Raw genomic sequence first — 21,853 nt, 5'->3', positions numbered from 1 at the left:
CAGCATCCGTCATTCTCCGCGGGTCTCCGCTGTGCCAGCTGCTTCCCCAGGAAGTTGGTCATCTATGTCCGCTCCTGCCGTCACTCGTGTTTGCGTCTTCATGCGTCTTCCGTAGTTTTGCTCCAGACTTTCCTGTCACTGTGATAATCACATACCTAAAGTTCGTTTTGCCACCGACTTTAAGTCCTGTAACAAAGCTCTCCAGTGTTGCCAAGTAGACTTTGAAATCACAGTCAGAATTTGTTTGTTTTTCAATAATTACAGAGTTCTGGGAAGCTGCAGGAAGTGGCACAGTGAGATCCTGATGCTCTCCTCCCCATCCCCTCGGTAACAACATCTCACGTCGCCACAGGACCGTGTGCAGCCAGGAGTCTCACTCCTGGTGCCGTCAGCAAACCTTATGCACACCCCACCGGCCTTACATGTGTGTGTGCGTGTGTGTGTGGATTCGTGGCAGTACCGTTCATCACTGAGATACAGCACCGTTCCCTCTCCACAAAGATCCCCCATGCTGCGCATTTATGGATACACACACACACACACACATGCACACGTGCACACACACACAGCCACCGGCCCGTTCTGTACAGTGCTGCATGTCAAGGTTGTCATGTGGAGTCACACCTGGCTCGCCTCGAGCCTGTCAAGTTTCCCCCTTTGTGTGGCTGCGTGGTATTCCCTGGTGGGATGTGCCAGTGTGTTAACTGCCCATTGGAGGACAGGAGGCTTGTGCCAGTTTGTGTGTCGCAAACGGAGCCGCTAAGAACGACCTGCACAGTTCACATCTCTGGGTAAACACCCAGGACTGCAGCCGTGGGGCTGCGTGGGGAGAGCGTGGTGCACCCCGTAAGGAACTGGACAGACTGGTTTCCAGAGGTGCAGTTGCTGTGTCCTGGCCAGTGTTTGACGTCAGCGCTGTTTTGCTGTTTTAGCCATTCCGGAGGGTGCGTGTGCGCTGCGGCTTTGCGTTGCTGTAGTGAGTAGTGATGCTGCGTGTGCTGTCACGTGACCGCCTGTCTCCCGCGCGTGTGCTGTCACGTGGCCGCCTGTCTCCTGCCTTGTGTGCTGTCACGTGACCGCCTGTGTCCCGCTGCGTGCGCTGTCACGTGGCCGCCCGTCTCCCATTGCGTGTGCTGTCACGTGGCCGCCTGTCTCCCGCTGCGTGTGCTGTCACATGACCGCCTGTCTCCCACTGAGTGTGCTGTCACGTGACCACCTGTCTCCCACTGCGTGTGCTGTCACGTGACCATCTGTCTCCCACTGAGTGTGCTGTCACGTGGCCGCCTGTCTCCCGCTGCGTGTGCTGTCACGTGACCTCCTGTCTCCTGCTGCGTGTGCTGTCACGTGACCGCCTGTCTCCTGCTGCGTGCGCTGTCACGTGACCGCCTGTCTCCCACTGAGTGTGCTGTCACGTGACCACCTGTCTCCCGCTGCGTGTGCTGTCACGTGACCGCCTGTCTCCCACTGAGTGTGCTGTCACGTGGCCGCCTGTCTCCCGCTGCGTGTGCTGTCACATGACCGCCTGTCTCCCGCTGCGTGTGCTGTCACGTGACCATCTGTCTCCCACTGAGTGTGCTGTCACGTGACCACCTGTCTCGCGCTGCGTGTGCTGTCACGTGGCCGCCTGTCTCCTGCTGAGTGTGCTGTCACGTGACCGCCTGTCTCCCGCTGCACGTGCTGTCACGTGGCCGCCTGTCTCCTGGGAGACTTCTGTTTTGAACTTTGTCTTCCTTTCTAACGGCCTTGCTCATTCCCTTTGACCGTGACTTTGCGAATTCTTTATCGATTACAGATGACAAGGCTTCTCTCAAACGCGTGGTGGCGAGTGTCTTCATTTTCTTAGCGGGGTCTTTAAGCTTCCAGTGTTGATGGCGTGCAGGTCGCTGGTTTTTCCCCTGGAGTCGCGTTGACGACTCTGCCCCTCGCCCAGGTCCTGGAGGTTTCCTCCCAAGAGGGTGTGGTCTGTGCTGCATCGCTGGTTGACCGTCACGCGGGGCTGTGCTAGGTCGATGTCTCTGCCTGTGGTGCCCCAGCGCCGTCTTTCCTGCAGGGCTTTCTCACCGCCGGGATCAGGCGGGCATCCTGGGTGCCTTCCTGGGTTCTGTCCCTCCTCCAGCGTGCACTTCCGGCCATCCGAGCTGCGTCCCACACCTGCGTGCTGGCTCCCAAGGCCGTCGCAGGTGCCGTGTGGCCTCTTCTTCTCCCGTGAAGTTTTGAGGAAGCGTCTTGGTCTGCAGGGAGCCTTGCTCAGGTCCCGAGGGCTCTGGGTTGTGCCTGCGGTGGGCGTGAGGGCAGGTGGCAGGTCTGTGTGACCCGTGTTCCGCTCCCTCGACACGTGTGTGTGTCTGTTGAGCCGCACGGCAGATCCCTCCCTGTAGTTCTCCCACATGGGCGCGGCCTGCGTCTTGTCAGCTCAGACCTGCGTGGTTTCTTGTTGTGGGGTGGGGTAGGCGGCTCCGTCACTCCTCAGGGTGGGCTCACCTCTGCTCCGGAGCTGTGTCCCCGTCTCCCTTCTCCCCGGCTTGTTGAACGGCCAGTGCCCCCGGTTCCTCGCTCTTGTGAATGTCACTGCACAGGCAGCGTCCCGTGTTTCTGTGTTTGCTGATGCTCAGTGCCGGGGGCCTGGGTCCCAGGTGAGTCGCTGCGTGACAGGGACACTTCCCTTCCTCCCAGTGCCAGCCGATGCCCCGGGAGACCAGGGCTTCTGAGTCACCGTTGTGTTTGCTTCTCCAAAACATGGACTCGGTGGTGGTTCACATTTGTCCCTGCGCTGTGGCTGACCACTCCCCCTCCGGATTGACACAGAATTCTGGATAGGGCACAGCTCTCATCTTCCTGAAATTGTGACCCGGGGTGGTATCGCCGCCCACACGGTCGCCTGCGCTGCTGTGGTCACTTACCCAGTGGCCGCTGATGAGCGCCGCCGGTCACCCTGGGTGATGGGCTCATCTGCGGCCTGTGGACTTCTCTGCTTCATCTGCCGGGGCCAGCGCGGCCACCCGGAGGGACTTCACACCTGTCCTGTCAGAGCCGGGGGCGGGTGAGCCTCTCCCTTCGCACTGGTCACCTGTGACAACCGTGGCTGTGGATTGTGGGCCCGGGACAAACTGAGCGGCTTCTCTGCAGAGCCCTGTCGCCTTTCTCTCTGCAGGTCCAGGTCGGGGTCCATCCGTGAGCGGTGCTTCTGTGCACTGGTGTCCCTGCTGCCCGTGCCCACACCCGCCATCGTCCTGGTGGTGTCCAGGTGACCTGCAGCCCAGGAAACACCCGGGTGTGGGTGCAGGGCCCTCGGCCGGTCCCGACAGGCGGGGCTCCCTCCCCCCACGCCACTTGCCCTTGGCAGCCTCAGAGCAGGCAGTGGGGGCACAGATAATGGGTCTAGGGGCTGACGCTCCCTGGTGCTGAAGGGACATAGTTGTCCTTCGTGTCATGCTGCGGGCTTCTCACTTGCGATTTTATTTATTTATTTATTTATTTATTTTTGACAGGCAGAGTGGACAGTGAGAGAGAGACAGAGAGAAAGGTCTTCCTTTGCCATTGGTTCACCCTCCAATGGCCGCCGCGGTAGGCGCGCTGCGGCCGGCGCACTGCGCTGATCCGATGGCAGGAGCCATGTGCCTATCCTGGTCTCCCGTGGGGTGCAGGGCCCAAGCACTTGGGCCATCCTCCACTGCACTCCCTGGCCACAGCAGAGAGCTGGCCTGGAAGAGGGGCAACCGGGACAGGATCGGTGCCCCGACCGGGACTAGAACCCGGTGTGCCGGCGCCGCAAGGCGGAGGATTAGCCTAGTGAGCCGCGGCGCCGGCCTCATTTGCGATTTTAAACCGCAGGTCACCAGCTGTCACTCGTCTCTTGGTGCGCTCTCCGACTGCCACCTCAAGGCCAGAGGTCACACGTGCCGAGTGTGAATGCGGCAGAGGGACGGGGTTTTCACTCCTGGTGGCAGATTAGCATAAATAATCCCCGTGCACCGCGCACCAGGCCTGCACCCACGTGGCGGGGCTTCCCTCCGTGGGCTCCCCCTCCCCTCCGGGAGCAGACCCCGGCCCGTACAGAGCTGTTGGTCCACGGGGGGCATCTCTGTGCGTCGTCCAGCCACTCCCAGGTCTGAGTCCCTGGAGCTCAGGGCATCTGACAAATCCATCAACAGGAGCCGCGGCCCATCTCCTCGCGGTGGGAACGGCGCCCAAGGAGGCGTGGCCTGCCAGGGAGTTTCTGACTTGGGGTGAAGGAGGCCACGTTCGGAGCCTGCACCTGAGACCCCACCCCAGCCGGGAGCCCTCCAGGGCCTTCCCGGCTTTGCCACTCCTTTGGGGCAGCTCATAGCGGGGCCCAAGATGGAGCCTGGTTCAGTTATGGGGTGGTAGGGACTGTGACTGAGGGGCACGGCAAGCAGTGATGGTGAGGAAAGAGCCGGTGAGCCAGGGGAGCTTCAGGTCCAAACCTCGGAGACGGAGATGCAACGGGAAAACCAAGATTGACAGGGGAGGGGTGGTGCAGGGGCGGGACTTGAGAGTAGAGAGACGTGGAGGTTGGGCTGTGTGGGTGTCACTCTGCTCGCTCGGCTGTAAGACTCTGAAGTTGGGCCCAGGGAACGCGTGGGGCTTCGTCCTGAGGATGGAGGAAGCTGCAGGCCGGCCCACGCCCTGCTCCGCACCATGCACGTGGCGGCTTCCCCGGCCCTCTGGTGGGCCAGGTCTTCCTTTGTACGGAGAAGGCACGCGTGGTCTGGGATGGAGGAGGAGTGAGGGCTCAGCCACGCCGCTGCAGACTCTGCCCTCCCTGATCCTGCTGCAGCCCGCTCAGCGACCCGAGAGCAGGCAGTGACAGTGCCCGGCTGGAGGCGGAGGGCTGGCCGCCCAGATCCGCGTCGCCGGCTCGCGCGCTGTGCCACGCTCCAGGCGTCAGCACTGTCCGTGTCCTGGCGTCCCGGCCGGCGTTTGCCAGTCCCTTCCTTCTGCTGCTCCTCCCTGCTTCCCTTCCCCCGAGCGAGCAGGGGAGGCGGGCGGCCCGGCAGGTGCTGGAGCTCACAGCTAGGCTTCGTCCACACAGGGTCAGGGTGCACTGGCCCGGATGGCCCCGGCGGCTGCTGCGCGTGCCCGTCAGGCGGAGCGCCCTGCAGAGGCCGTGGGGGCAGCGAGCCCATTGCCACAGCGGCGGTCAGGTCGAGGGCCCTGCAGAGGCCGTGGGGGCAGCGAGCCCATTGCCACAGCGGCGGTCAGGTCGAGGACCCTGCAGAGGCCGTGGGGGCAGCGAGCCCATTGCCACAGTGGCGGTCAGGTCGAGGGCCCGCAGAGGCGGGCCCTGGTCCTCCAGAAGAGGGAAGGAAAGCCTAGCCGTCTTTCAGAAACCCGTGCAACAGCCGGCACGGCGCTTGTGCGTTGAGGGCTCGGCCTCCGCTGTCTCCGCCTGCTCGGCTGGGCTCGGCGCTTCCTACCGGTGTCTTCGGTTGGTGCTGGATTTCACTGTTCAGCCGAGCGGCTGCCTGTTGCGCGACGCAGATGCTGCCAGCTGCACTGTGGGAGTCAGCGTAGGCGGGAAAGGGGGTCCCGGGCGACAGGCACCACCTGCCCCTGCGACCCCTGCCCTGTAGGTGGAGGGCGTCCGTGACCGCTGCCCAGAGGTGTTGTCCTTACCAAAGAGGGAGGGGCGTGGAAGTGACAGGTGACCTTGGGCTTACTTCCCCGTGGGTGGGTCCGTGGTGGGAAAAGACGCCACGGGAGTTCCTCCGAGGGCTTGGGGCTATCTAACCCTGGACCCCCAGGGCTTGGGGCTGTCTAACCCTGGACCCCGAGGCCTTGGGGCTGTCTAGCCCTGGACCCCGAGGGCTTGGGGCTGTCTAGCCCTGGACCCCGGGGGCTTGGGGCTGTCTCTAACCCTGGACCCTGGGGGCTTGGGGCTGTCTCTAACCCTGGACCCCGGGGGCTTGGGCTGTCTAACCCTGGGCCCCGAGGGCTTGGGCTGTCTAACCCTGGACCCCGGGGGCTTGGGGCTGTCTAACCCTGGACCCCGGGGGCTTGGGGCTGTCTAACCCTGGACCCCGGGGGCTTGGGGCTGTCTAACCCTGGACCCTGGGGGCTTGGGGCTGTCTAGCCCTGGACCCCCAGGGCTTGGGGCTGTCTCTAACCCTGGACCCTGGGGGCTTGGGGCTGTCTAACCCTGGGCCCCGGGGGCTTGGGGCTGTCTAACCCTGGACCCTGGGGGCTTGGGGCTGTCTAGCCCTGGACCCCCAGGGCTTGGGGCTGTCTCTAACCCTGGACCCTGGGGGCTTGGGGCTGTCTAACCCTGGACCCCCAGGGCTTGGGGCTGTCTCTAACCCTGGACCCTGGGGGCTTGGGGCTGTCTAACCCTGGACCCCGGGGGCTTGGGGCTGTCTAACCCTGGACCCCGGGGGCTTGGGCTGTCTAACCCTGGGCCCCGAGGGCTTGGGCTGTCTAACCCTGGACCCTGAGGGCTTGGGGCTGTCTAACCCTGGACCCCGAGGGCTTGGGGCTGTCTCTAACCCTGGACCCCGAGGGCTTGGGGCTGTCTAACCCTGGGCCCCGAGGGCTTGGGGCTGTCTAACCCTGGACCTCGGGGGCTTGGGGCTGTCTAACCCTGGACCCTGAGGGCTTGGGGCTGTCTCTAACCCTGGACCCCGGGGGCTTGGGGCTGTCTAACCCTGGGCCCCGGGGGCTTGGGGCTGTCTCTAACCCTGGACCCCGGGCTTTTCTCCGTAGGGGATCAGAGAGGCCACTGCACAGGCAGCAGACAGCGCAGGTGACGCACACAGGGCCCGGGGCCCCGTCTCTCTCCCTGTGAAATCAGGAGATTTCAATACAGCCGCAGGGTCCCCAGGGGCTGGCCCAGCCCTGCGGTTCCACGGAGCACAGATCCTGGGCTGGGCTACAGCGTGTTTGCTTATCACCCAAGTAATGAACGCAAAGCAGGGAGCTTCAAGTTTTCTCTTCTGAGTTCAGAAAGTCCCACAGTCGATCAGACCGCAGGTGTGCGCTGTGCTCATTGTTTGCATAATAATCCTCGGTGAGGTGGGGGTGGGGATGGAGGGGGCCTCGTGGCTCAGCTGCTCCCCCGGCTGGGACAGGAGCCGCGTCTACGTGAACTGTCACGTTACGGTTTCTCCCAAGAGCGATCGTTCACACAGGAAGTTGACGCTGCTACAAAAGCGCCATGGAAATGGAATTAAAGGATGAGTTTGGAGGGCAGACGTGGCATCCATCCGGTTTTCTCGTGGCGAGCGTTTCCATGAACTTTTTGAAGACCCCTTAAGTGCATGGGTTTCAAGCATGTTTGCACCCAGAATGCACCTTTCTTCATTCCATTTCCACGGAGTGCTTGAAGCGCCACTGTGCAGGCCCTGGTTGGAGACCGGCCCCCTCCTCACCCAGGCTGTGCAACCGAGCTGGGGGCAGGGTCTGCACTCCGCATCTTGGAAGGGAGGGAGGGGCCCCGGGGGAGCTGACTGCAGAGGGCTCTTGGCCAGTTCTCTCTGTGCCTTCTGTGCCGGCCAGAGCCGGAAACAGGGAAGGGAGGACGGCCGGGGGCACGGGTGGAAGGGGGCTCTCAGGGAGAAACAGATAATTCAGGAGCTGGGTGGGCCACGACGCCAGCAAACACCTCCTTCCCAGGTGCCCCCGCCCCTGCTGGACTGACAGGTGCCCCCGCCCCCTGCTGGACTGACAGGTTCCCCCACCCCTGCTGGACTGACAGGTGCCCCCGCCCCCTGCTGGACTGACAGGTGCCCCCGCCCCCTGCTGGACTGATAGGTGCCCCCCCGCCCCTGCTGGACTGACAGGTTCCCCCGCCCCCTGCTAGACTGACAGGTGCCCCCGCCCCTGCTGGACTGACAGGTGCCCCCGCCCCTGCTGGACTGACAGGTGCTCCCGCCCCCTGCTGGACTGACAGGTGCCCCCACCCCTGCTGGACTGACAGGTGCCCCCTACCCCTGCTGGACTGACAGGTGCCCCCACCCCTGCTGGACTGACAGGTGCCCCCGCCCCCTGCTGGACTGACAGGTGCCCCCACCCCTGCTGGACTGACAGGTGCCCCCCGCCCCCTGCTGGACTGACAGGTGCCCCCGCCCCTGCTGGACTGACAGGTGCCCCCCGCCCCTGCTGGACTGACAGGTGCCCCCCACCCCTGCTGGACTGACAGGTGCCCCCGCCCCCTGCTGGACTGACAGGTGCCCCCGCCCCTGCTGGACTGACAGGTGCCCCCGCCCCCTGCTGGACTGACAGGTGCCCCCACCCCTGCTGGACTGACAGGTGCCCCCGCCCCCTGCTGGACTGACAGGTGCCCCCGCCCCTGCTGGACTGACAGGTGCCCCCCGCCCCCTGCTGGACTGACAGGTGTCCCCGCCCCTGCTGGACTGACAGGTGCCCCCACCCCCTGCTGGACTGACAGGTGCCCCCGCCCCCTGCTGGACTGACAGGTGCCCCCCGCCCCTGCTGGACTGACAGGTGCCCCCACCCCTGCTGGACTGACAGGTTTCCCCCACCCCCTGCTGGACTGACAGGTGCCCCCTCCCCCTGCTGGACTGACAGGTGCCCCGCCCCCTGCTGGACTGACAGGTGCCCACGTCCTGTGGCTTCGGGCATGAGAAGCCCCGAGATGGAAAAGTGCAGTGACTTCTACCCGCGTCGTGGCTGACAGACAAGGGCCTGTTCTCGGGCAGAGAATCCCTGCTTCTGGGGCAAACGGCCCTGTCCCGCCTTCCTCTGCCGTGGGTCCTTGGGTGGCCGGGTCGCACCATGTGTGTCAGCTGGGGCCGTGGCTTCGGGGCCGTGTAAACGGGACCCAGGAGGAGGGCGAGACGTCCGCGTCTCCACCTGCACACGCGGGACCTGACGTGCGGCTTCCGGGAGAGACCGCCGCTGGGGAGCGTGTCCTCGCGTGTTGTGCTGTGTCTGCACGCGTCCCATTCTGTGCAGCAGCAGAGTGGGTTGCGTCGTGAGTCCCTTTAGGTGCCCTTGAGGCCCCGGTCCTCCCAGAGAGGCGTGCAGGGGACACACAGGCCCCGGTAGTCGTTCCCTACAGCCAGGCCACTGCAAGGCACGCCACGTGGGGCGCCGTGGCACTTGGAGCCCACGCTGAGGGCCCCGCCCGCGACCCCCGAAGGCAGACGCCGGGATGACCGCGGTCTCCCCATGTCCTGACCCCTGAAGGCAGATGCTGGGATGGCCTCAGTCTCCCTGTGTCCCGACCACGTGTCGCCAGGATGGCCATGGTCTCCCCGTGTCCTGACCGTGTGCCGCCGGGATGGCCGTGTCTCCCCGTGTCCTGACCGTGTCCGCCGGGATGGCCGTGTCTCCCCGTGTCCTGACCCCTGAAGGCAGATGCCGGGATGGCCGTGTCTCCCCGTGTCCTGACCGTGTGCCGCCAGGATGGCCGTGTCTCCCCGTGTCCTGACCGTGTGCCGCCGGGATGGCCGTGTCTCCCCGTGTCCTGACCGTGTGCTGCCGGGATGGCCGTGTCTCCCGTGTCCTGACCGTGTCCGCCGGGATGGCCGTGTCTCCCCGTGTCCTGACCGTGTGCCACCGGGATGGCCTTGTCTCCCCGTGTCCTGACCGTGTCCGCCGGGATGGCCGTGTCTCCCCGTGTCCTGACCGTGTGCCACCGGGATGGCCTTGTCTCCCCGTGTCCTGACCGTGTCCGCCGGGATGGCCGTGTCTCCCCGTGTCCTGACCGTGTGCCGCCAGGATGGCCGTGTCTCCCCGTGTCCTGACCGTGTCCGCCGGGATGGCCGTGTCTCCCCGTGTCCTGACCGTGTGCCGCCGGGATGGCCGTGTCTCCCCGTGTCCTGACCCCTGAAGGCAGACGCCGGGATGGCAGTGTCTCCCCGTGTCCTGACCGTGTCCGCCGGGATGGCCGTGTCTCCCCATGTCCTGACCCCTGAAGGCAGACGCCGGGATGGCCGTGTCTCCCCGGGTCCTGACCGTGTGCTGCCGGGATGGCCGTGTCTCCCGTGTCCTGACCGTGTGCCGCTGGGATGGCCGCGGTCTCCCCGGGTCCTGACCGTGTGCTGCCGGGATGGCCGTGTCTCCCCGTGTCCTGACCGTGTCCGCCGGGATGGCCGTGTCTCCCCGTGTCCTGACCGTGTCCGCCGGGATGGCCGTGTCTCCCCGTGTCCTGACCGTGTCCGCCGGGATGGCCGTGTCTCCCCAAGTCCTGACCCCTGAAGGCAGACGCCGGGATGGCAGTGTCTCCCCGTGTCCTGACCGTGTCCGCCGGGATGGCCGTGTCTCCCCATGTCCTGACCCCTGAAGGCAGACGCCGGGATGGCAGTGTCTCCCCGGGTCCTGACCGTGTCCGCCGGGATGGCCGTGTCTCCCTGTGTCCTGACCGTGTCCGCCGGGATGGCCGTGTCTCCCCGGGTCCTGACCGTGTCCGCCGGATGGCCGTGTCTCCCCGGGTCCTGACCGTGTGCCGCTGCTGTCTTGCAGGAGGAAGGGCTCGTGAAGGAGATCGCCATCAGCCACCATGTGAAGGAGGGGTTCGAGAAGGCCGACCCGTCCCAGTTTGAGCTGTTGAAGGTGCTGGGACAGGGCTCCTACGGGAAGGTGAGTGGGGCCCCGGGCGGCTCCGGGTGGGGCTCAGGGCTGCCCGCGGGAGGCCCGCTTCCTCCGTGGCTCGTGGCTTGACCTCACCACGCAGACTCCGTGCACGGCAGGAGCTCCCTGACTGTGGGGCTGTGCAGTGTGAGGACCCCGTCCCCCTGAGCCTGCCAGGCCACGCCTGTCCCCTCGCCCACGGCCTCCCTCGGGGTGTTTCCTTTAACCCCGCGGGCGGCAGGTGCCAGCGTCCCCCTGAGCCTGCCAGGCCACGCCTGTCCCCTCGCCCACGGCCTCCCTCGGCGTCTCCTTTAACCCCGCGGGCGGCAGGCGCCAGCGTCCCCCGGAAAGTGCATCTTCCACAGCTGTTTGAAAGGGGAGAAAGTGATGGGAGGGGAGCAGCACTCCCTGGAGCGGGCGCCCGCCTGTCCTCGGCCCAGGTAGGCTGGGGTTTGCCGATGGCGCCGCTCCTTACTGTCCAGGTCCACGCACGGTCCCTGCGCCCTCGGCCTCCACTTCCCGTCCACGGCCCGCTTGCAGTGCCGCGCGCTGGCTCTGAAGGGCTTTCTAAGAGTTCCCTGGAGTAAGGCGCACCTGCCGCTTGGCAGCAGCCCAAGCCGTACCTGTGCACACGACTGCCCGTGTCCCTTCCGCCTTCACCTCCAAGTCACAGCAGGAAGAGCTGGCACCACGACTCTTCGTGGAGTGCCACGTTCGCACACAGCAGGCTGTCAGTAACTGCTTCTCACTCGCGACCTGTGCCTTCCTGCGGTGCGTGCTGACCGCTCTGGGTCCTAGATGCTGATGGTTAGATCGAGTTCTAGATCACGGGCCTGCAGTACACCGGGTGCCGCTTGTTCTGTGGGGCCGCAGGCACTGCCCCGAGCCCTCGGTTCCCAGCTGACGTCCGCCCACGGGAAACCTGGGTCCCGTGGATTTCGGCGCGGGATCGGCAGTCGCCCGCAGGGCACGGCAGTGTGGTTGCGAAGCTGGGAAGGGAGAGCCATTCTTCCCCACGGGAAGGCGGGCGTGCACTGCTCTGTGGGCGACGGATCAGACTGAAGCACGCGGGACCGTGGCTGTGCAGAGACCCCGGGCCTGGGAGGCCGGCTGCTCCCCGCCGTTCACGGCACGAAGATCGCAGGCTCGCGTGATGTGACCAGTGTTACTAAAAATAGAGCACACAGCCAGCTTAGTTGGCATTGCGATGTCCTCCCGCCAAGTGACAGAGTAGCCAACTGAGGGAGGGCCTTCGCTCCACCCTGAGAACCACGGCTCGGATACAGGCCAGCACCGTTTTCCCCGGGCCTCAGCCACCTGCCTGTCTCGCGAAGGTGTCTGGCCCGCACAAGGCACCGTCTGCCAAGCCCGTCTGTCCAGCGAGGAGGCGCCCCGCTGGGGCCCAGGCAGCGTCCCCATCGCCGCAGCCAACGTGCGGGAGTGCCTGGGGCAGGGGCAGGGGAGCTCTGTGAGCCCCACAAAGGCACAGACCCGGGGCCTCTTAGCTGAGCGGGGCGATCCTGAGAACCCCCCTAGGACCAGTGCACTATGTAGGAGGAGAAGCTTCCCTGGGCCCTCATTCAAACTACAGAATTTTAATTTCAATTTTGCTTAAAGAAAAAAAGACGAAACAAAACTCATTGCTTGGAAAACAGCAGGCGGAGGCCTGGCGTGAGGCGGAGCCCCCAGGGGGCGCACACACGTCTGGGTTCACATCCCAGAGCTGAGAGCCAGGGAGCAGCAGGAGGCAGTGGCAGAGCTGGCTCCCGCGGGACCGGACCTCCTGAGCGGCTGGCGTGGACGGGGCCGCGGAGGGAGAGGTGCTGCTCCGGGGTTTCCTGGGCACAGGACGCACTAGCGTCAGAGTGCACACTGCGCTTGTCCGCCGGGTGCTCGTTCGCACTGTTGGTGTGAAAGCAAAACTCACGCCAGCGGGGAGTCCGTGGTTCTGATGCCCCCGTCTGGCGGGGGCAGTGAGCCCCGTGCACGGTCGTCCTCCTGCGACAGCCAGGCACCGGGAATGTGTCCACCCCGAGGCAGCTCCCAGCCTTGGACCATGCACCGGGAGCACCAGGACCTGGCAGGCCCGGAGGCTCCCCCCGCGCCCCCAGAGGGGCTCGGATCTGGAGACCCAGGAGTGAGCAGGCATCGCCCCACCTGCCTGGCAGGACTCCAGGTGGCCCCCGGGACCTTCATGTGGCTCTGTCCTCCTGCCCTGGACGGCACGGGTCCTCGACTAGGCTTCTCCTCAGTCTGCTCTCTGCTCGTGACCCAGAGTGAGACTGGCGTGGTCACCAGAGCACAGGACCGTCCCTGTCACAGCTCAGGGCCGTCCCCATCACAGCTCAGGGCCATCCCCGTCACAGAAGTGTAGGGCTGTGTCCCTGTCACAGCTCAGGGCCGTCCCTGTCACAGAAGTGTAGGGCTGTGTCCCCGTCACAGGTCAGGGCCGTCCCCATCACAGAGCTCAGGGCCATCCCTGTCACAGAAGTGTAGGGCTGTGTCCCTGTCACAGCTCAGGGCTGTCCCCGTCACAGAGCTCAGGGCTGTCCCCGTCACAGAAGTGTAGGGCTGTCCCTGTCACAGGAGCTCAGGGCTGTGTCCCCGTCACAGCTCAGGGCCGTCCCCCGTCACGGAAGTGTAGGGCTGTGTCCCTGTCACAGGAGCTCAGGGCTGTGTCCCCGTCACAGCTCAGGGCCGTCCCCGTCACGGAAGTGTAGGGCTGTGTCCCTGTCACAGCTCAGGGCTGTCCCCGTCACAGAGCTCAGGGCTGTCCCCGTCACAGAGCTCAGGGCTGTCCCCGTCACAGAAGTGTAGGGCTGTCCCTGTCACAGGAGCTCAGGGCTGTGTCCCCATCACAGCTCAGGGCCGTCCCCGTCACGGAAGTGTAGGGCTGTGTCCCTGTCACAGCTCAGGGCCGTCCCTGTCACAGGAGCTCAGGGCTGTCCCGGCCAGCAGCGCTGGGCACAGAGCGTGGGCCTCCTGCTGCGAGATCTCTCAGGCACCCTGTACAGAGCACACGTGTGCCAGTCCGAGTGTCCTGCACACACAGCGAGCCAGGTCACCGTCACGGTTTCTGCCACGTCGGGAGAGCGGGGGCCGCTGTGGAGGGGGGCAAGAGAAAGACGCGGCTAAGCCCGTCCCCAAGAACAGAGCGACGTGAACGTTGCACCGGGCAAGCCGTGCAGCCAGGTCAGCGAGCCGTGCGGACCTCCTGCTGCTGGGGCCGGCGGGGGCGGGAGGTGCTCCCTGAGCTGGTCCGTGGGGAAGGGCGGGGGGAGGGGACTTTCACGTTTCCGTCAGCCCTTCTGGGAAATGCTCTGTGGGCTGTGACTCCCACATTCTGAGAAGGGAGCAAGGGAAAATAAAAAAATCCTAATTTTTGTCTGACTCAGGGTGGGGGGTGGTAGCATGTTAGCCTGGGTCATGCACTGTCTCCCCTTGGGGGGGTGGTTACACAGCGTCCCTGGGTGCCCTCCGCCCTGTGGGCTCGTTCCCCAGTGGGCTCTGCAGACAGTTTCCAGGTTTCAATTCGGGGAGAGCTGAAGATTTTGCTCAGAGAACAGGGCTGTGGTCGCGCAGCCACGGGAGCGCGAGGAGCGCCGGTTTCTCTGCGGCTTTGCCCTGCGTGTGCTGAGCGGCTGCTGCAGAAGCTGCTCTAAAAATGAAGCGCAGGAGACACAGGAGGCCGGCGAGATTAAGTATCAGAGTCAGCGCCGCCAGTTGCTAAAATGGTCAGAATCTTTTCCAGCGCATCAGGACCGGTGCCTGAATGACATAAGCAGGTCAGAGCGACACGGGGAAGGCTGGGCGCCCGCCAAGCCCGTAGCCGCGCGCCTTCCCCGCTGTGATTCCGTGTTCCTGTGCTTTGCTGTTTATCCCAGGGCTGCTCTCTCCTGGGCTGCTCTCTCCCGGCAGGAGCTCTGCTGACTGCAGGGCGGCCCCTGCTGCAGCCACGTGGGAGTGCCCGGCACGTGGCAGGCACCCGGTGGACATGGACAGAACCAGGAACACAGAAGCACAAGCTGCAGCTTTACCCAGCGGCCGTCTGGTTTTTCAGAAAATTCGTTTTATTTATTTGAAAGGCGGAGAGAGAGAGACACAGAGAACTCCCCACTGGCTCACTCCCCAGTGCCTGCTACAGCCAGGAACTCAATCCAGGTCTCCCGCGTGGCTGGCAGGGACAGGAGTGCGGAGCCGTCACCTGCTGTCTCCCGGGGTCTGCATGAGCCGAGAGCTGGAATCAGGAGCAGAGCTGGGAGTTGGACCTGGACACCCCGGTACGGGATACAGGTGTCCCAAGAGAGGTCTCGATGGCCGTGCCAAATGCCCGCCCCGGCCGTCTCCTTTTTCAAGTATAAAATGCAACACAGGAAAATGTTTTCATAGGTAAATACCTGGGCAAATCGGGCAGTACCTCAGGTGGTGACTGGTGGCTGTCCGCGTGGACGTGGCTGCCCGTGTACACTGCCGTGGTCGAGATGGCTCTCTGCAGTCGTGCCTTCTGCCGTGGTCTGTTCCGTGTGGCTGAGCGTAACTGTGCACACTGGTCCTTGGCCCGGCAGCCCAACGGCCTGATGCCGGCACCTGCTGAGCACGTGACGGGAACCTTCTGCCGCGTCACAGCCGTGGTGAGGGGGCCAGGGCGGGAGCCAGAGAGCTCACTTCCGCAACGAAGCCCCCTCGCGAGGACGGCCCCAGTGCATCCGTGGGCACGGAGCCCTGTGACAGATGTAGCAGCTGGTCCACGAGAGAGCAAGGCCAGCCCCGTACGTGTGCGGGTGCAGGTGCGCGTGTGCTCGGGTGTCCGGGATGGGGGGGGTGTTAGCTCACGAGGTCACGGAGAGTGAAAGGTCAGAAGCTGGTAGCCTTGGAACTGGCGAGAGCCGGGACAGCCCCAGACTGAAGCTGAGGCCGTGTGCTTGACCCGCGGTGACCAGGGCCCGCAGCCCAGGCTGCTCACGTGTGCTCCATCCCAGGGCAGGACCAGCAGCTGGAACGTTCTGTGCCAGTTCTGTGCTCTGGCCCAGGAGGGCTTCCCTGTCCACACCACTGGCCCAGTGGACACATGGCACCTGCTGGCCTTGCCCCCTCTTCCTACCCCAGGGCCCAGCTTTCTCTCTTAGTCCCCTCCACAGGCCTCTCTGGGACCACCCAGCCGTGCTCATCCCCGGGCTCCTGGCCGCACCTCCTGCCGCAGCCCCAGGTGCCGTTGGGGCTGAGGGGCGGGGCCGGCCACTCTGCCTGGCCGAGCCTGTTTGAAATGGAAGCAGTCACAGCAGAAGCTGAGATCTGGCCCCTCTCGCCAGGGCTGCCACAGCCCTACCTGCCTGACAGGAGCCCTTCCTCCTGCAGGGACTTCCAGGACCACAGCTCACTGGCCCTGGTGGCCCCCGGAGCCAGGTCCTGCGGGAGGGCAGGATGCTGGGCGGTTGGTACATGAGGCTGGGCCACGCCCTGCTGCCACGCCTGGAACGCAGGCCTGCTGACCCAGCTGCAGGAGTCCCCCAGACAGCTGATCGAATGCGTGGCGACGGCCTTTCGGGAGCCCCCTGCTGGTTGCCCGCGGTTCTCCCAGACCTGACTCACGCCCTGAGCAGGGTGCTGCTGCCCAGGACAACGCCGCGCTGCCGTGCTGGGCCTTGCTTCTCCCTGGGCAGAGGAGCGGGATGTGTCCTCGTGGACGTGGTACTTCTCATTTGAGAAGGGACTGTGACCAAGTGGTGACAGTGACCAGGAGGATGCTGTCCTGGGACAGCGACCTGGGGCAGGAGGCAGCTGGGCACCTGCAGGGCATAGGGTGCAAACGTGGAGCTGCGTCTTGTCCGTGTGTCTTCCCCGTCCCCCGTTACTGTGTCCCCACAAGGGGCACTCGGGCCTGCGGGCCTGCTCCAGCTCCCTCCACTCTGGGAGGCCCTGCTCAGGAAGTTCCCGAACGTTCTCTCTCTCATCCGGGCAGGAGCTGTCACCACACTGACACAGCCATCGGGGGGCTGCAGCCCTCACACGGCCTCCTGCTCACCTGGTGGCTCCGGGGACACCTGGGCCCACAGGGGCTGCCTGGAGCCGGAGGCCCGGGGCCTGCCTGTGAGGCTTGCACAGGAGCTGGGCCCGGCGCACCTGCAGGGAGACCGCATCCGCTAGGGAGCCCCCCCATCCCCGGGCACGGCCCCGCCCCGTCGTCCTCTGCCTGCAGATTGTTGCTGTAAACCACGCTCCGGGTTTTCCTTGCGTTTTGTTTGCTAATTTTGTTGGGAGACCATTAATCCAATTTTAAACTGAACGTCTCCCAGTTATCTTTCCTGTTTCATTTTCCTCCATGATACACACATTAAAAAAAAAAAAAAAAAAAGTGCTTCAGAAAGGGCCGTCAGACGCCCACAGAACTCCCAGGACCCAGGTGGGAGGTAACTCCGTAAACCTAAGCCGCTGGACTTCGCGTGAAGACAGTTCCAAGACAGTCGGGTTCATCTTGAAACTCGGAAGGGCCTGACGGGCGTGATCGGCAGTACCTGTGCGTGGCCCCCGCCGTGGGGATTCACAGCGTCGTGGAAAAGGAACCCGCAAAGTCCCTGCAAACCCCGTAAACAGCTGGCCCCAGACGGGGTGACGGTGCTGCCGTGGTATCGAGTGGGACGGGAGGGCGCCCACGGCCGAGGGTGGTGCTCCGGCAGCTCCCGACGCTGCCCACCCCGGCCGTCGGCAGGGACACGGAGCTGGAGAAGCCCGCGGCTCCCCACAGCGTGTTCCTTTCTCTGGGGGGCCTTCCTCACGTCTGTAGCCCCCGGCAACTCCAATCAGAAAAACACGTTGGGAGCCGCGCGGTCTCAGGCGTCCTGCTCTCCCCTTGCAGGTGTTCCTGGTGCGGAAGGTCAAGGGCTCCGACACCGGGCAGCTCTACGCCATGAAAGTCCTCAAGAAGGCCACGCTCAAGGGTAAGGCTGCGCCCTGCGCCCTGCTCCGCCTGCTCGGTCCCCGGCTGTCTCTGCACCGCCTGCTCGGTCCTGAGCAGCGTCGGCGTTCCCTGGGCATTTAAAACAGCCCTGCGACATTCCCACAGGCGCCGGGGGAGAGCCAGATTGTGTAAACACCAGCCCTCGGCACACGTGCTGCCGAGCGAGCGGCGTCTGGGAAAAGAGCAGCGGGAGGCAGCAGGCTGCTCCGGCGCGTGTGGCGCGTGTGGCGCCACAAACAGCCCCGCTCGCCAGCCGGTGGGACTGCTCAGTTTGAGGGGGAACGTGACTCACGGTCGCGCTGTTTTCTCTCCGCTTCCCCGGGACGGGGAGTGGGCCCGGCGGCCCCGCGGCCACGGCCGGCCCCCTGTGCTCCCGCCCTCCGTCACAGGCTCGAGACAGAGGCGCTGTCTGGAGTCTGCCCCAGGTTTAGCCCGTGGGTCCTGCTCAGGCTGCTGGGGACGGGTGGGCCCCGTGCCCCCCAGAGTCTGGACAGATGCAGGGGCGGCAGCTGGTCAGCTACGAGCACCGACTAGGGAGGAGGGGACATGGCTCGCAGGCCGCCCGGGGCTGCCCGTGGGAACAAGAGTGGCTGGCGTTGGACTCGGCAGCAGCAAGAGGGCGAGCGGCCCTGGTTCCTGCAGGAGCCGTGGTCGCTTATTTGAACTGGGGAACCGGGTCGTGGTCTGGTGGGGACAGAAACCACAGGAACCTGCGGGGGGGGGGGGGGCGGCTGTCCTCTGGCGGGGGGCCGGGGAGCCCGTGCTTGGGCTGTTGGGTCCTGTTGATGCCTGACGGTGACAAGGCAGCACTGGAAGCATTCAGCCTGGTCGCACAGCGTCCCCAGCCATGCACACAGGCGGTCACGCAGCAGCACAGCCTTCTCTGCCTTCGAGCCCTCGCCATACAGCTGGGGATGCAAGGTGGATATTTTGAGCCACATAGCATCAACGGTGCAGGACTACAAAGCGCATCGACCAAGTACACACAGGCTTTCAACATCTTACGTGTACACAGTAGGAGCGCGCCCGAGAGAGCGAGGTCCAGGAGTGAGGAGTCCGGGGCCGGAGTCGTGGCGCAGCAGGTCAAGTCACCGCGTGGACGCCGGCAGCCCACGTTGCAGTACCGTGTTGAGTCTGGCTGCCCCCTCCAGTCCAGCTTCCTATTACTGTGCCTGAGGAGGGCAGAGGTGATGGCCTGAGTGCTCGGGTCCCTGCCACCCATGTGCGAGCTCAGGGTGGAGGTCTAGGCTCCTGGCTTTGGGCTCAGCCGTGGCCGTTGTGGCCACTGAGGGGTGAACCAGTGGCTGGAAGATTCTCTCTCTCTCTCTCTCTCTCTCTGTTGTTCTACACTTCAAATAAATAAATCTTAAGAAGTAAGGGAGCCTGAGGCTGAAGGGATGGGTGAGCATTTCTGTCCAAGAAGAGAATGGGTCAGTGCTGTCGGCACAGCCCGCGGTGAGAACAGCACCAGTTGCCCGCTTTGGCCAGACCTGCACCTGCCTCGGCGTCTGCTGTGTGTGTTTGGAGGGTGGTGGACTTCCCTGTAAATACAGGCCTGGGCCCCACGCCCTCCTACTGGATCATAATCTCTTAGGGGCAGACCTGATTGATGGCTTTGAATAGTTGTCCTAGTAACTCTAGGGTGCACAGTCTCGGGTGGGGCACTCGGGGCTGCTCACTCCTCCCTGGAGGACCGAGAGGCAGTGACGGTGCTGGGATGTCCTCTCTGCAACCCCACCCCCCAACAAGCCCCGGAACCCATCGGGATCGGCCCTGGCCTCAGCTCTCTCAGTTTCAGTCTCTGTGGGTACCGAGGTTCCTACTCTGTTTAGCATGCAACCATGAGCATCATTTTTTTTTTTAAATTTTTTGTATTTGACAGAGTTAGACAGTGAGAGAGAGAGAGACAGAGAGAAAGGTCTTCCTTCTGTTGGTTCACTCCCCAAATGGCTGCTACCGCCAGAGCTACGCTAATCCGAAGCCAGGAGCCAGGTGCTTCTCCTGGTCTCCCATGGGGTGCAGGGCCCAAGCCCTTGGGCCGTCCTCCACTGCACTCCCGGGCCACAGCAGAGAGCTGGACTGGAAAAGGAGCAACCGGGACTAGAACCCGGCTCCCATATGGGATGCTGGTGCCACAGGTGAGCCACGGCGCCGGCCCTCCTGAGCATCCTTGACAAGACTCCTGACCCCGTGTCACTCGGAACGGCAGGGCGTAAGCCGTGTACGCCGAGGCTCGTGCTGTTGTGAGGAGCACAGTGCCTCGAGCAGTCCAGCCCAGCGCACAGTACCACGTGTGCACACGGCTGAGAGATGCCGCGGCAGCAGGAGACTGGCCGGAATGAGACCAGCGGCTCTGAGGTGCAGGACCGCAGGCAGCTGCAATCCTCTCTGTTCTCAGCATCTCAGGCGTTCAGCAAAGCCAAACTTGACTTTTGTAATAGAATCACAGAACAGGAAATGTTCCACTTGCTTGTGCTCCTTGGAAAGTCAGCTTCCATCCCAGCACTTTACATTAAAATAGAATTTATTTGAAAGGCAGAGCAACAGAGAGAGAGAAAGAGAGAAGAGGTAGAGGGACAAGGTCTCCCGTCAGAAATGGTGGTGACAGCCAGGGCTGGGCCAGGCTGAAGCCAGGGGCCTGGAGCTGCAGCCTCGTCTCGCACAGGTGCCGGGGCCCAGCGCCCAGGTCATCTGCTGCTGCTGGCCCAGGTGCTCCCCCAGGCAGCCGGATCAACAAGAGCAGCTGGGACTCGAACCTGCACTCTGCTATGAGATGCAGGCGGCCCAGGCGGGGGCTTCAGTGGCTGTGCCCCCACGCCAGCCCCGATTCTGTTTTTTCCTTTCTGTAATGGCCCATCGCTACACATGGGTGTGGTGTTTTTCCCCAGACACTGGACTTTACAAAGTGGTCCTTTGCTAGCAAAAAAAGAGGTCCCAAGAGCTGTGAGGCCCTGCCCTCCACACGCACCTGAGCCAGGCTGAACCTGCAAAGGGGTGCTGTCCCCCTCCACCTGCACGTCTTCCCCACGTGTGGGAGGAGAGTGGGGCTGGAGAACACGGGAATCTGTGTCGGCCTTCCTGAGCCTGTGTACCCCACCTCCCTGTCTGCTCGGCTTGTGAGCCAAGGAACCCTGCAGCAGGTGGGGGGACAGAGGCTCCTGGGCTGGGAGACCCTGCAGCAGGTGGGGGACAGAGGGTCCTGGGCTGGGAGACCCTGCAGCAGGTGGGGGACAGAGGGTCCTGGGCTGGGAGACCCTGCAGCAGGTGGGGGGACAGAGGCTCCTGGGCTGGGAGACCCTGCAGCAGGTGCAGGACAGAGGGTCCTGGGCTGGGAGACCCTGCAGCAGGTGGGGGGACAGAGGCTCCTGGGCTGGGAGACCCTGCAGCAGGTGGGGGACAGAGGGTCCTGGGCTGGGAGACCCTGCAGCAGGTGGGGGGACAGAGGGTCCTGGGCTGGGAGACCCTGCAGCAGGTGGGGGGACAGAGGCTCCTGGGCTGGGAGACCCTGCAGCAGGTGCAGGACAGAGGGTCCTGGGCTGGGAGACCCTGCAGCAGGTGGGGGGACAGAGGGTCCTGGGCTGGGAGACCCTGCAGCAGGTGGGGGACAGAGGGTCCTGGGCTGGGAGACCCTGCAGCAGGTGGGGGACAGAGGGTCCTGGGCTGGGAGACCCTGCAGCAGGTGGGGGGACAGAGGGTCCTGGGCTGGGAGACCCTGCAGCAGGTGGGGGGACAGAGGCTCCTGGGCTGGGAGACCCTGCAGCAGGTGGGGGGACAGAGGGTCCTGGGCTGGGAGACCCTGCAGCAGGTGGGGGACAGAGGGTCCTGGGCTGGGAGACCCTGCAGCAGGTGGGGGGACAGAGGCTCCTGGGCTGGGAGACCCTGCAGCAGGTGGGGGGACAGAGGGTCCTGGGCTGGGAGACCCTGCAGCAGGTGGGGGGACAGAGGCTCCTGGGCTGGGAGACCCTGCAGCAGGTGGGGGGACAGAGGCTCCTGGGCTGGGAGACCCTGCAGCAGGTGGGGGGACAGAGGGTCCTGGGCTGGGAGACCCTGCAGCAGGTGGGGGGACAGAGGGTCCTGGGCTGGGAGACCCTGCAGCAGGTGGGGGGACAGAGGGTCCTGGGCTGGCAGACCCTGCAGCAGGTGGGGGACAGAGGGTCCTGGGCTGGGAGACCCTGCAGCAGGTGGGGGGACAGAGGGTCCTGGGCTGGCAGACCCTGCAGCAGGTGGGGGACAGAGGGTCCTGGGCTGGGAGACCCTGCAGCAGGTGGGGGACAGAGGGTCCTGGGCTGGGGAGACCCTGCAGCAGGTGGGGGGGACAGAGGGTCCTGGGCTGGGAGACCCTGCAGC

General features: G+C 64.6%; 1 protein-coding gene across 1 annotated transcript in view; it reads left to right on the top strand.

Moving 5' to 3' along the window:
• The window catches only part of RPS6KA2 (ribosomal protein S6 kinase A2), a 142,658-nt gene that overhangs the window by 40,080 nt on the left and 80,725 nt on the right, over positions 1-21,853 (top strand). The window contains exons 2-3 of the mRNA XM_062187027.1: positions 10,444-10,560; positions 17,405-17,486. Of these exons, the coding sequence (XP_062043011.1) occupies positions 10,444-10,560; positions 17,405-17,486 (199 nt within the window). The remainder of the gene's footprint in view (positions 1-10,443; positions 10,561-17,404; positions 17,487-21,853) is intronic.

This window comes from Lepus europaeus, chromosome 3, assembly GCF_033115175.1.
Source record: "Lepus europaeus isolate LE1 chromosome 3, mLepTim1.pri, whole genome shotgun sequence".
In the NCBI taxonomy this organism is placed as follows: domain Eukaryota; kingdom Metazoa; phylum Chordata; class Mammalia; order Lagomorpha; family Leporidae; genus Lepus; species Lepus europaeus.
Note: the sequence above shows the minus strand (reverse complement) of the source record. Positions and strands in the feature narration are given on the sequence as shown.